Source organism: Nipponia nippon, unplaced genomic scaffold, assembly GCF_047370975.1.
Source record: "Nipponia nippon isolate SJK-2023a ecotype South Korea unplaced genomic scaffold, ASM4737097v1 scaffold_3, whole genome shotgun sequence".
Taxonomy (NCBI): domain Eukaryota; kingdom Metazoa; phylum Chordata; class Aves; order Pelecaniformes; family Threskiornithidae; genus Nipponia; species Nipponia nippon.
In genome coordinates, this window is record NW_028262347.1 from 60,909,213 (window position 1) to 60,923,540 (window position 14,328).

The following is a 14,328-nucleotide window of genomic DNA, read 5'->3' on the forward strand; positions in this document are numbered from 1 at the left end:
AACTTTTACCTACAGGTCTATTAATAAATGAGCCAATCGTATAATTCAGTTTGACACCAGCTAAAGAAATTAAACTTGAAAACTTCCTTGTTTTCTGTTCCCTCATGTATTTTTGGGTGGAAAATTGCATGGAGGAAATTGCAGATACTCCAAAAAAAGACTCAAAGGGAAGAATATCTGACCTCCATAAATGTGTAAGAAACATAACACAACAGACAGGTAGTAAAGCCAGTACACTAGCAAGGGGGAAGGGAAGATGTTGTAAGCAGCCTTTTCAGAATCAAAATTCTAGGATCTATTGCAAACACTGCTGAATGAGCATTAGTGTGCACACTGCATTCCAGCAGGGCTCAATATCCCAGGAGTTTAGGGATTTACTAACCTTTATGACTGAGGAAGCTTGAAAGTATTTGGCAAAAGACTGTTTACAGTATTTGCATGTTTTCTGTTGGGAACAGTATCGTTGGCATGTTCTAATTAACTCTGACTTCTTGGCTACTACGTTATTTGCTCCTGTGGAAAAGACTCTTAACTGACTCTACTGCAAAATAAACATTATTCTGAATTTGGGACTGGTAAGCCTTGCCTGCTATTTTATTTTAGCCAAAGTGTTCTTTGTTATCCTGTTTGAACTGTGTTGAAGTTGTTTGAGTGAATAATAGAAAATAATAAAATACATCTATGACATTTCATTATTATTTTAACAATTTGCTCTCTGTCTGTAGTCACTCCCCTTCTTTATTCACTTTTCTTGAACTTCCGAAAAACAGCACTTTGGTGAAACAAATAGGTACAAAGAAGCAATAGTTCAGAATGAAATGCCTCTATTTATATTTGCACATCTCAGTATTTGCACTGGAAAGTGCAAGTTTCTGCAAGGCAGAACACTGAATACTTGCAGCAACCTATTATCAATCAACCCACAGGTTTGTTTTTGTTTTTTTTTAAATCTAAAATTTAACTGATCAACTTTAAAGAGCAAATATAGATGAAATAATCTATAAACCTCTATGCACATTTCTAAGAATCACAGAATTTCACAGGCAGAGAAAAAGAGTAAAATTCACTGAATGAATTATTCTTTGCTGTTTGTTCAGTTAGATCTCCCAAGAGACTGACAGAAGCAGAAAAAAAAATTTGCTAACATTTTGCTAAAACCCCACATTTTTTGCCAATAATCTATCTTTTCATCCAGAAAACTATGAGAATTACTTACAGGTGAAGTAAATGCCTTTCTTTAAAGACTTGAAACAAGCTAAAGAGCCAAAACCACTGCTGTAAATCACAGTGAACTGCACTTGTTCATTTTTCATAGCGCAGTAGACTGACTCACAAACTTTCTTCTCCCCATCCTCTCTTTCTCTTTTCCTAATTATCCTTCCTTTTTTCCCCTCACTGAATTTGCAAGGGGATTTTCGCAAATGAATCAAACCTCGAATTCTCTCTCTTCTTTTGTTGTCTTCTATGTTAAATTACAGGGATCTCATTTTCAGTAAAGCAGTCAGTAAAGGTGGGCTTCATCATACACTGAAGCAAACGTGAATCCTGAAAAAAATCTCAGTACTAGTCTTCTTTTTGTAATAAATATGACAAGGATGGCAAACTACAAATCACCAGCTGGCAAAGTGGCAAACAAATATGCCAAGTAGATTTTCTAAACTGTATCAGAGGTTTCCTATGTTCAAACAAGTCCCATAAGAGTAAGACATTTGTTGAGAAGTGCTGTACAGGATGCTAATGAGCAGATTAAACACATACAGTGAAAGTATCTTCAGAACTGTATAAGATGTTCAACACCTCTGTTCACTTCAGCTGGAAAAAGGACAAGAAAAAACACTAACAGGTTTCCTTGATTTTTTTTTAAAAAGGCATCTTACCATTGCAGTGTAGCTGGAGTTGAGTGTGGTTTTGATGCTCTGTTATTTTCTTTTTCCTCATCTGTTAAGAAACAACAAAATACTATGTAATTTCAATAGGAATTGCTCAGGCATTTGTAAACTGGTAAGGAATTAACTGATCAAAAATGTTCTCAAGTGTCAAAGTTTTCCCAAAATATTTGCTAAATTGTGGGGATGTAAATAATGATGCTCCCTAAGCTAGCATCTATAGATACTGCTTAAGGCAATAAAGCTTGCAAACATCACTGATAGCAGGAGCAGAGCGGTGCATAGGAATAACAACATTGGAAAGGATAAGTTTATATGAAAAAAAGCAACTTTTAGACCTCTAGCAAGACGTCAGAACATAAAACCATTTTCACCTGCATTAAGGGAACAGTTGCCTTATTTGAGTTTTATACTCCATGAGGCATTTAACCTAATGGGGTTCATCCACTGTTGTGATCCTAACATATATATATATACACTAGAAGTTTACAAATTTACAAAGATTAATTCTGAGCAAGAAAAACTGAAATTAAAAACATTCTATAATATACTTTATTCCTTTTCAAGATAATTTTTCTGATAGTATTCCTCATTAACTGTTTCCAAGGTAACTCTCCGATTTGCTGACTTTCCAAAAATTTGAATAAAAGACGGATAAAGAAAAAGAGAATGAAAACAAAACTGGTTTAAAATACTGGATTTTTTCCAGTTCACATTAGTTCTTTGAAAAAATTTAAAAGTATATCTAGAATAATTCCTATTAAATTGTGATTTCTGAAGCATATAAAACATTCCTAAGTGAAAGCTGAGAGTGAATCACAATCAGCATCTCCAGAAAGGTATTCTTTGGGAAACACTGTTGTATCAAACACAGTGTGGTATTTTAATATATTTGTCCCTGATGAAAGCATTAAGTGTAGAAGGCTTTGATACCTAAACAACGAGGTAAACCACTGTGCCTGTACACCATGCTGCAAGTTTCGTTTCTTCATACAATTAACTTCTAAAAGTTATTTAAATGAGCCTTTAGGATGCTGAATCTTAAGGGAGCTGGGCTATCTCCTCTGAACATCAGACCCCGTTGTGGAGGCCTTTTGTGCAGTCCCAAGAACTGGCACACACAAATAAAACCCCACTTTGGAAAATGCTGTCTTCAGCCCTCGTGCCACAATATTTCTTCCGTTACATATAGGGCAAGTTGTGTTAACCGAACATCCTTTAGCCTGTGAGGCCGGTCCCCTGAACGTCAGGAAAATCCAGATTTACAGTTACCCGCAGACACTGCGAGCAGCCCCTCTTCTGCATCTGCATGACAATAGGCCTCTAATTATTGGACCGCACACTCCTTCCCTGCCTTTCAGGGGCCCGCTTTTATTCAGCGCATAGGACCAACATACACATTTCAAATCACTTTTAAATTGTGTTTTTCATTTGTTTTTCCTAAACAAACGGTCGGCATGCAACAAACCTTCGGCACACAGGGCTTGAATGCTGAGCGGCCGTGGCTGCCGCCGGCTGCTGACGCTCAACAACAGCCCGGCAGTGGGACAAACGCCTTCTCCGTAGTGGGAGGCAGAGCTGTGCAGCATGGATTTAAACCACTGGGTGGATAAAATAGTCAGGGCCGTCCCCTCTCCCAACACCGACTGTTTTGCCCTTCTTACCCTTAACTGACAGCACAGACACTCTAAGAGCATGCCTGACTCCAGCCTTCCCTGGGGAGGATGGGGCGGCCATGTCTGCCCTGCTCTGAGGTGGGAAGAGTCTTCTGGCTTGGGATTCACAGTTTTCCAGGCGACAGGACGAGGGAGCCCAGCTCGGAGGTGGAAGAGCGCCTTCTGGGAGGGCGAGTGAGCCCCTGCAGGCAAGGCCCTGTGGTTGCCCTGGAGGGGCAAGAGGCAGGCAGCCTGACCAGAGCCCGGTCCAGTCCTGCGTCCTGCTGTGGCTTCCCCACCGTCCTGGCCAGGGTTGAGGGGGAGTCATGGCAGCTCCCCAGGCTCAGGGCACAGAGGCTGCTGCAGCTTCCTTCACCCACGAGCAGGCTGGCCTAGCCTGCCAAGGCCCTGTGGGTGCCCAGCAGCCGGTGGCCTCCCAACCATTCCTGAAGTAAAAGTGAAAGGGGACTAGTTATAAACGGTCTGTCTCAGCAAAGCGTTGCAGGGGGTACAGTGCTGGCTGGGGCGGGGAGCTTCCCCTGCTTTAGTTATGAAAATCACAGCTGGCAGCCATGGGGGTGCGCAGGCCTCGCCAAGGGGGACCCATAACACAGGGCGCTGCGGCGCCTTTCTACCGACGGCAGGGATTCAGGCCTTTGCTGTTGCGGGGAGGGAGACGCATGTGGGGGACCAGTCCTCCTCCTGTGCGCCACCGTCTTCTTGTTCAAATTAAGGTTATTGCTTCCCAGGCGAAAGTCATCCATTTTCTTAATCAGTATTTTCTATGTCAGTGTCAAAGCCTACCATCCACTGGTCTAAGTTCAGTATACAGTTGGTTTCTACCTTGCTGGAAATTGCGAGGGGGATGCAAATTGGAAAGGCTGAAAGTCACTGATCTAAATAACCGCTCCTCTAACTAAGGTGTAGAAATCCTAAACCTCTGCCTGTGAAACCAAGAGGTACTACTCCCTCCTCCCCGGAATAAAACTTTTGATTATCTTTCTTGATTTAAGAGGGCTAATAGTCAAAGGTCTGTTATTAGATGGCTTTCACCTGTGCTAACTAGACTTAATTTTCGCTGGATATGTGGCACTATCAGACATCCAGCCAATATCTAAATTATACAATATTGGAGTCTTTACATCCCTTCCATCCCTCTCCCAGCTGTTTTTCACTCGCATTAAGAGTGAGCACCTGTGAGCAGGTGCTTTACCTAACCTGCCCTCAAACACGCTACATGCCAGCCGTACTCAGCTCCTTCCATGTAAGGATTTGTTTTAACAACACAAACTAACAATGAGATCATAGACTGCAATTTAAATCTCCCTTCTCAGGTATGTCTGCTTCCTGGCGATCCTTCTTCAAGATTCTTCAGCATCACCCACTAACTGTCCCTTAAAACCAAGAAGGAGAATGATGGACTTTGAACTTATTAAAAAAATTCTTTAAGCACCATTTTCCATCAAAATATTACCCATTGAACAACTGGATTTTCAACAAAACTACTTTTTTCACAGAGTTAGTGCTTGTCTCCCCCAAAATCAAGTCTCTACAACAAAACAGAACTTTTGTTCGTTTGTTTTTGCCAACAGACCAGCTGTCAGCCAAAATGGTTCTTATTTTTACCAGGTGTTGGCCAAAATATTTATTTTCAGAAGACTTTCACTTTTTTATTAAATAGATAGAAAGAATTGGACATGGTATAGGAATGGAGGGGACCTAGAAATACAAACTTTCAGTATTACTTATACAAGCACTTTCTTTTACCTTGTATAGTTTAACAATATAGTCTCATCAGATAATTAACTAGCAGAAAATAATAAATATCCCTATTCCTTATATTTTAGTTGGTAGCAGGGCACTTAACAGCTTCCCTACTGAGCAGGGAATGTTTTGTGTACCTCTTGACGCAGGTTTGATCCCGGATCTCTTTGTACAGCATGAAAGAGGTAAGGAATGCTGTTTGCCCTTACTTTTTGGCCTGTCATTTTATCAGTCCCCATCAGAACAACACTGTAGATTAAAATGAACCCATACCTTTTAAAAGTCAATACTTTTAAAATCCAATCTATTTTGTAAAGAAAGGAAATAAAGACACTGAAAAGAAGCCTTGCTTCAAGGCACTGTCAAAAAACAGAGCTGGCAGTTCTTCTGTGACAAATGCAAAAGGACTTGAAGTCATGAGAAGAACCCCTGCTCCTGATGCACAGCTGCAGGTGTTCACACATATGGCAGCTAAACAGCACCTCAGGGAGAAACGTTTGCTAATGTGTTCACTCCACTGCCAGCAGGAGGACTACCAGCATTCCAAGGAAAGGTACCTTCAAGGTACCTGATTAGGTGGGAAACCTGGTACTCGTCCCAAGCTGAAAGCAGATAATAGCTTAGACAGTTGCAAGTAAAACTCTCAGCACGGAAGAGGCCTGCAAAGATATTCAAACCTGGGATCATCAACGTACTAGAAAAATAATATTTCTTGGCTCCCAGAGGTATCAGAGAATCTTTTTCTTCCCAAACTCTATGGAAGTTTCTTTGCTAACAGCTCCGTCTTTCTCCTTTCAAAATTCTGTTTCAAAGCCACCAAAGTAGAGTTCTGTTTGTACCTTGTGCATATGTTTGTGGCTTTCCCTGAACGCTCAGTAGTATCCTCTAACTCTGCCGTCTGGTTTCAGGTCCAGCTCAAGGGATTTCTTACTTCTTGGAGCAAGACACGGAGACAACAGGAGCTATGCTCAGCACCTCTTTAAGCATGCTGCCTTAAACACACTAAGTGGAACATGCACAAAGTGAAGACCCTCCATGAGTACACCTTTTTCTAAAATGTTGATGTTAGTCTGTTTGTCATAACTAAAGTGGAGTTAAAGCTCTGCTTTCCACTGTGGACATAATGCAAGAGTCCTTTACCTTCCAGTGCTGCCTCTGTGTGTCTCAGAGAACCTCTGAGGAGCTAATATGTTATGAGTAGCTTTATATGGATAAAATCCTTCCCTTAGTTCAGGTAGGTCCACACCTTTCAGAGAAATAGCCTCTTCCTCTGTAGCTCCTGCAGTCCAGGTTCTGACTCTTCTCAAAAGTGATTTGCCCTTAGCTAAAATTAAGTGACAGTAAGAAGCTACCTTGTCTCTTACTTACATGTAGCCATAAATAAGATTCAGGCTCATTAGCATGTATTCCATGCTTTTAAAATAGTGAGATTTTTTTAAAACCCTCTGAGAATCATGGGAGCATATTTCTAATTGAGTAAGTATGATTGAAAAAAGAAAGAATTTTCCCCAAGGAAAATGTCAATGAAATCAAGTAGCTCTTTTTTAAACATTTTTTTTTTCAATGGAAGAATAAGAGGTTTAGTTCAAACATAATAAGAAACTATTGGATAAATCTTCCATTTCAGCCAGTTTGAATATGGATTTTGAACACTGCTTTTGAAGTGCAAAAAGTAGTCTGAATCTTTTCTTTTATCTCATATGAACTGTCTACACATTCACATTTCTAAACATGCAAAAAAATTTGGACAAGCAACCCTTCCACTTCATCATGTAACGTCGTGACTCCTTCCCCAGGGAACTGAAATTGAAACTTTCATAATCCTTCAGTTGTATTCTTCCAGAGCCCAATTTCAATTTGGAGAATCTGGCTCAATATGAAGTACACAGAAAATGTTTGGGGCAGGGGCAGGGGGCAGGGCCGGTTTCAGTTATTGGATATGAAGTTGTACCATTCCCTTTTCCTGGGGATCTTTTGACTAACATGTAGAGTGTGGAAGCGGTGGAAGGAAAAATGTTTAAAAAACTGGAAACTGAAATAAAAATTACCTAGAATTTTCATATTAGAGTGTAAAAGCTGTATTTGGGGAGAGGTCATAAAAGGTTCCAAGAAGGTAAGAAGTGCCCCAAGAAGCAGCACGGCCATGGGAATCCACAGCTGTGAGTCACTGCTTCCCTTCACAACGTGACGCAGGTTCAAGAGGCCTGGAGGTGTCTGGATGAGAACAGAAGATTGCAAAGGACCCCTGCAGCCTGTGACCTGAAGTATGGTTCTGTAGCATACTTCAACTATAGAAAAGGAGACCAGCAAAACTATTACTCTTGTCCTAAACCCCTATGAACTCTAAAAACATCCAGGAAAAAATAGTCACAAGAGCAAGCATGATACTGAGTAAGAACATTCGCAGTTCACAGTGCAAATTCTCAAAGTCTTCACTGGATGCAAGGCCAAAAAAAAAAAAAACAACCCCACAACAAACCCACAACACCAAAGCCACATTTTCTCTGGTAGAGTCTAGTCAACAGCTACCTAATGCATTTAGAGACAAAAAACTAAGTAGTCAAGATAAAGATGGATGATGCCTTCTTTTGGCTGCAGATGAAAACTGGACCTCCATTGACAACAGCAATTTGACCATCGTTCTGAAGAATTCAAATAGGGTTACATAGGTTTTCTCAAAACATTTTGCCTCCTGCTTTTTGTAAATGTATGACATTCTTGGTTGGTGTGTGGGCACTGTTAGAAAAATGTTACAACGAACTCAAGGGCTGGAAAGGAGCACACAGTACAATGATTTCTAAGGCGAAGCTTCTAGTTTGTTCTGGATTTCACCGATTATTGGTCTTCTTGCTGCTGGGCAAGTGGCTTATTTTTCTTCCCTACTCCTTCCTCTTCACCCTCTCCCCCCCCCTCACCCCCCAAAACAAGGATGACTTTTCAGGTGGATTAGTTCTCTTATCTGCACTGCAGAAACGCTGGTATCTGTGCAAAGGAATCATCTGGAAGAACTGGCTATTAAGAAGGAAGCTAGATGAAATCAGCTCTCACTCTCATTTGGGTTTCCATTATATACTGTGACAATGTCTTCTGCACACAAATTGTGTGATAAATTCATTTATATATTTGTTTTATCAGTTCTAAGTTTGCCGCCTTTCATTATCATCGCTTGGCCTTTAATTCCAGTACCAGAAAACAGAATGAACAACGATTGTGTCTTCTCAATGCCATTGTCTGAAATATCTGCTCTTGCTAACCCACGCAGGTCCATTTCTTACTGTCCCTAGGTATGTGGAAGTTTTCTCATGCTCACATTCAAACTGAAAGAACGTGTAACAAACTACCACTAGTTTTGCTACAACCTGTTTAGGGTAACAGATCTAGAACAGAACACAGAAGGAGACTTATAATTATGATATTATAATTTTTTTAATATAGCTAGTGGTGCTAAATAATTACCTTGACAATACTGTCTTGAACTGTGAGTCTAAGGAAAAGCTCAATCAATAGGGTTGAATCCTGAATTCTGAACCTATTAAGAGTCTGAAGTCACATCTCATTCATTACAGATTCTTTCTATCACTTTCTCAGTAGCATCAGAGTGAAACGAATTTTGTCTCACAGTCTCTTAAAATGCAAATTAACAATCAGATGCTTTTTGGTTTTCACTACAATTCACTACAATTTTATTTTTAAAGAGAAACTCATTTCTAATTCCTTAATTTTTAAAACCCCCAAAACTGTCCAAATTTTATTGTCTGTCTTTAAGGATTCTTATCCACTGTCCCTAGCTTGGAAGTCATGAATAAATACCATGTTTCTAACACCTCCTTTCTGCTTCAGAAGAGATATCGCCTCAGAAGAGAACCCTGGACAAATAAGAATAGGGCCCCATTATAGCAAATTCTGCAATCCACTAAAACACTGTGTTGCAATGCATGTAGTTTTACTGACATCAAAATAAAGTAGTTCTCTTAAAATGCAAAAAAATGTAAAAGGGACATTCAGCAATTAAGAAGTGATTAAAAATATATTTCCTAAACTTATGTGCCTGAATATAATAAAAATGTGAGTCTTTCTGAATTAAGGAATTCAGTCTGCATTAATATCCTGTAACATGAACTAACATGAAATACAGACAGGAAAACTAACGTGAGGAGTATTTTGCTTTAGGCAAATTAAGTAGAACAGAAGTTGCATAAACAGGGAAAAATAAGAGGTAAACTAAAAATTGTCTTACAACTTTAAAAAGAAACAATTAGGTTATTTTAAGGTACTTTGGGGTCTTTTTAATTACCTGCTGTTGTTAAAAATCAAGATCTAAAGTCACCATAACTAGAAGAGATAAGAAAAAATAGCTATTTTAAAATCAGCTAGATTTATCATTGTTCCCTCTCCATGGCTAAAAAGGAAGCAATATCATGATTTAATATGTGATTTTTTTTAATCTGATGATTGTTGAATTCTTAAAATAAAGATTTTTACATGTGTGAATTGATATAGTAGTATTGTAAAACAGCACAATTTTTCCTGTATTTTAACCGCATGGTGTTCACCAGTGAAAAGCAAAACAGATGGTTTTACTCATGAACTAATACTAACAGCACATTTTAGAGGTCATCCAACCTTTACTCACTGACACACAAATTCTTCTGGTTGTTTTAACTAATAGATAGTATTACTTCCTTTTAAATAATGCAAAACAGCAAATATTCCAGAAAAAAAATTAATAAAACCATTGGATGTGTCCAGGGAGTTGACTCTTCAAACTACAGAGTACTAAAAATATCACCAAGATGTAGCAATATATAGCAGGAAATTAGCACTGGGGTACGTTCACACTCATTTTAAATAAACGACAAGTTACTTACTTTCATCGTTAGAAACATTCCCCAGAGAGGTGTGACTGGAATAACGTTTGTTTTCACTTTCATTGAGACATCGTTCAATCCAACTCTCTGCAAAAGAACAAAGATGCTCTTTTCTTGTGTTTGTCTTTGCATAAAAAATAAACTTCCAACATATAAAAACTAAATGACACACTGGTTTTCAACAGATGGTGTTCTGTAGCATGTCTGTTAAAACATGTTCAGTCTGAGATTTTTTAGCAAGAAAATCCTTTCTTGCTTTCAAACTTAGCTGCTGCTTTTTAGTTTCATTTTTTGTTTGTTTGTTTTTAAACAACAGAGGCTGAAACACTTCCATGCACCTAACAAAGCTCCTCAGGATATTCTCTCCCCTCCCCATCACATGATACATTAAAAATGTGGGCAACTGAAACACATAAATTGCATTAATTTCCAAGTCTTAGTCTGGCAAAGACTTATGTACTCGAGTATTTCCACTGGTTTTGAAAGAACGCTTCATGTGTGTAAAATCAATCATTCATGTGAATTTTTGTGACGGCAGGGCTCAGACTGTGCTCTCTGCAGCCCAGTCCTACAACCCTGTTCACCCTGGTGGAGTCCGAGGCCCTACCGAGATCTTTTCCCACGCCGGTACGAGTCCAACGTAGCGAGTCAGCGGCCGCTGAGCTACTCGAACCTTTGTCGCTCCACGATGGGTACTCAACCACTCCTGTCCTCCCTCTTTCTCACTTCCAATTTATTCCTGCCAGTCAGATGAGGTACAGCATTACGTTGATTTGACTCTGCTGTTCCTCTTTCCCAAAGCTATAACATGCATCCCCTGATGACTTCAGAGGATGCACCAAGCTCAGCAGAATTTACTGTTACAGGTCTTCCGGGCAAAAGTTGCACCTTCCTATGTGTTTCCTTGGACAAAGTATGAAATATGAGTCCTTGAGTTTGCCTGCAGTCCCTGGATATTGCTACAATAAAGTGACCTCCCTCATAAGATTATTTTTCAAGGGCGTGCCTGTGGGCAGAAATGAACTTACGCTCACAGAGCTCCCTGTGGTCAAAGCAAGAAAGAGAAGGGATAGGTGGGAAGGCTGCAAGGTAACCCCACAAGCTATGACAGGAAACAACCCCGCTGAGAGAAGAGATGCACAAGAAATAAGGGGAAACAGGCCTTGCTGTCAGCAAACTGCCAGAGCCAGAAACACCTTCAAAGACACGGAAATGGCTGCAGATTCCTTTCCATAAGCCGCCCCCCAGACACATCAGACTACCAGCACAGCGCAGGCAGCAGCCTGCCAGCCAGAGAAAGCCCATCGCAGCAGCAGGCTTGAAGGGGGAGCAGAAGCCCAGTGTCTTGGGAAAGCCGCCCATCTCGTTTATAAAAAAAGTTGGTATGACTTCATTTCAGCACTAGATGCCAATAAATAAATATATGCATATAAATAGTCATGGCCAAACATGTCCTGCAGAAAAAAATGCTTTTTAAACCCAGACAGTTGCACAAACTCGTGTATATTACTCTGTACACACGCTCCACACTGCCACACAAACAAAAGGGCAACGACATCAGTGTAGGGGTTCAGAAAGGTCTGCTGAGAGCCCTTCAGAGTTGATTTCCAGGCCCTGCCACGAGATCCCAGGCACCGTTGCTTTGCGCACTTCTGGTTTTCACACAGTGTAAGAGAGGTTATGGTAGCTCCAGGCCGTTCCCTTCCCTCTGCCTGTTTGACTGTGGTAAACAACAGGCTGCGGTGCTGCCTTCATCGGTACAAGCATGCCCCTGTGTGCGTCTTCCTCATTCACCAACAAACTGCCCTCTGCCTACGGAGCCTCACGACCACGCCGCCTCTTCCCTATAGCCCGCTCCTTTCAGGTACTTCTCTGAAAATCAGCAAAAATAACTCTTGTTGTCAACACATTTTTCAGGATATTTCTTCTCCCATCAAATTCAACGCAGCCTTGTATAAAAATCACTTTAAGGTTGCTGACCCCACAACTTCAAACTTGCCAGTGAGGCCTGTTCTGTGTAATCAGCTCCTGCTCAGTTACTAACCCACAAGCCTGCAGCGACTCTGACTTCGAGGCTTTCCCTTCTCATGCTGCTCAGCTGCATCGGGTGGGGGTGTATCACCTCCTTGTCTAGCGGCCAACACGACGAGATGGCTGCTTCGTGCCAGATTTCTTTTACTACCCTAAAACTGAGCTAATAGCATCTCTCCTCTCCCGTTGTAGTACTGTGAGCTGGGGGACAGGAGCTTGGATCCTCACAGATCACTACGAGGTGAAGAGAAACTTGCTGCTGAGGACAACATCAGAGAGAGGTGCAAGAAGCCTTGAGAAAGATTACCCTACTCCTCCTCCTCCTTTCAGCGCACAGCCATGGCTGTATATAATTCCCTTGGCTCCGAGCCCAGCTGCAGGGAGTAAAAGCAAAGGCGGCTGCCATTAGCGCCAAGGAGAGACCGATGCCCAGCTCTGCCCTTTCTTTTCCTCCCAGCACCGAGAGCTGGGAAGCTGGGATGCATCCTCTTCCCTCGGCAGCAGGGAACTGGCAGCAGCCATCTTTAGTCACGTTCCCTGCCTAAGTAGTAGGAAAAAACCCTTTTTAAGTATCATTCGATAACAATTTTCACCATCCTTGTTCATGTACTGTCCCCAATAACTGCGTATATCCCCCTTTTTCATCGCTAAAGCAAGCAGTTAACACTGCAAGAGATAAAGTCTCTGGAGCAGGGCGCAGTTACTGTTTAATTATGTGCTGCAACTCCTTTGGTCCTGAATCACCCCAGTTCAGCTTGCTGCAGCCTGAGTCTGGCTTTGTCTTTGTGGCCTTGCATTTAAATAGCTGATAGAAATTCTTCAAGCCTGAAAAGATACACGACCTGTCTGGCAGCAAAGAATGAAGAAAACTAACTCTTTTGAGCAAAAATGTCAGGGAGTTTATGGCAAATTTGTCAAATTATTTGGCAGATGACAAAATGTGACAAAACCAACTAGCTATTTAAAGGCTGTATTATCTCATAAACTGAGTGATGTAAGTATAAATAAATAAGTATTAATAAGTAGATTTTTTTACTGTTTGTATAAAGAAAAAAGTTTTTACAAAGCTTTTAACTCCCAGTATTAATAAGAATACCTTCAGGCATTAAAAGACAATACAACCACAGTTTTGCTGAAATTGAAAACATTCCCTTCAGAAGCCCACAGATCCCATATACGATAGCACCTGCCTAAAATAAAACAAAAACAAAAAAAAGAGAGAGAGGCAGAGCAAACAAAATAAAAAGTCAAAACTAATCTGATTTTTATCTCTTCTTTCTGAGTTAATACCGGGTAGAGCCCTGTACACATTGAATGCTCTCGTCCTCACGACACGCGGGTGTACAGCCCGGCTGCACTGTTGCCTGTCCCAGGCAGTCTGGTTGCAGAGCCGGAGAAGAGACCCATGGCTAACCCTTGGCATCCCTAGTCTGAGGTTTCATCACTTGCTCCCAAGGCTGACGCCAATCACACTACACTGCTGTTCGAGAAAAGGCATTGAGTCACACGGTATGGAAGGTTTTATATGATTAAAGCCTGAATTATTGCGCTTGGACCTTACAAACTTCTCATAGACAGGATTTCACATCGGGAACAGTCACAGAGTAATGGAGAGTTCAGGTGGTTCATATTAAGCAGAAGTTAATTATTATTAATTTCATATTAATTATATATTATTATTAATTTCATACTAATTATTATTAAGTTCATATTAAGCAGAAGCGCATATCAGACATGATAACAATGATGAATCGTTAACACAACATGAAGAAAACCCAATTTTCTAGTGGGAAGCGCTTGTGAGAGCAAAAGAAAATATATCCTGTCTCATACAGGGTGTATTTTTACTCAGTGTTTTCAGTGTATCAAGTCTTAAGGCGTTTCCCCTCCCTGCTCCCTAGGACTCCTTCCCACCCCGAGCCCCAGCATACTGTACCCTCAGGTGTACCAGCACAGTGGCAAAATAAATAAATTAATTAATATCTAGTAGTAAAATGTAGTGTAGTCACATGCTGATAACTGTACTGTGACATGATATGGAAGCTATTACAATCTTATAAGCAAAGAATGCAACTAAGGTGTATTTAATGGTACTTTGAAGATGCACCTTTAAATACTGTATCA

At 40.7% G+C, this 14,328-nt stretch overlaps 1 protein-coding gene across 3 annotated transcripts in view; it reads right to left on the bottom strand.

Annotated features, from left to right (window-relative positions):
- Nucleotides 1-14,328, bottom strand: part of RFX4 (regulatory factor X4) — a 99,446-nt gene that overhangs the window by 69,126 nt on the left and 15,992 nt on the right. For 2 of the 3 annotated variants that reach the window (XM_087765467.1, XM_087765466.1), the window contains exons 2-3: nt 10,174-10,260; nt 1,878-1,938 (exon numbers count right to left, since the gene is read on the bottom strand). In XM_087765467.1, coding sequence (XP_087621593.1) covers nt 1,878-1,938; nt 10,174-10,260 — 148 coding nt within the window. Of the gene's footprint in view, nt 1-1,877; nt 1,939-3,550; nt 3,666-10,173; nt 10,261-14,328 lie in introns of those variants that run through there. The other variant, XM_087765468.1, reaches the window with a different exon arrangement.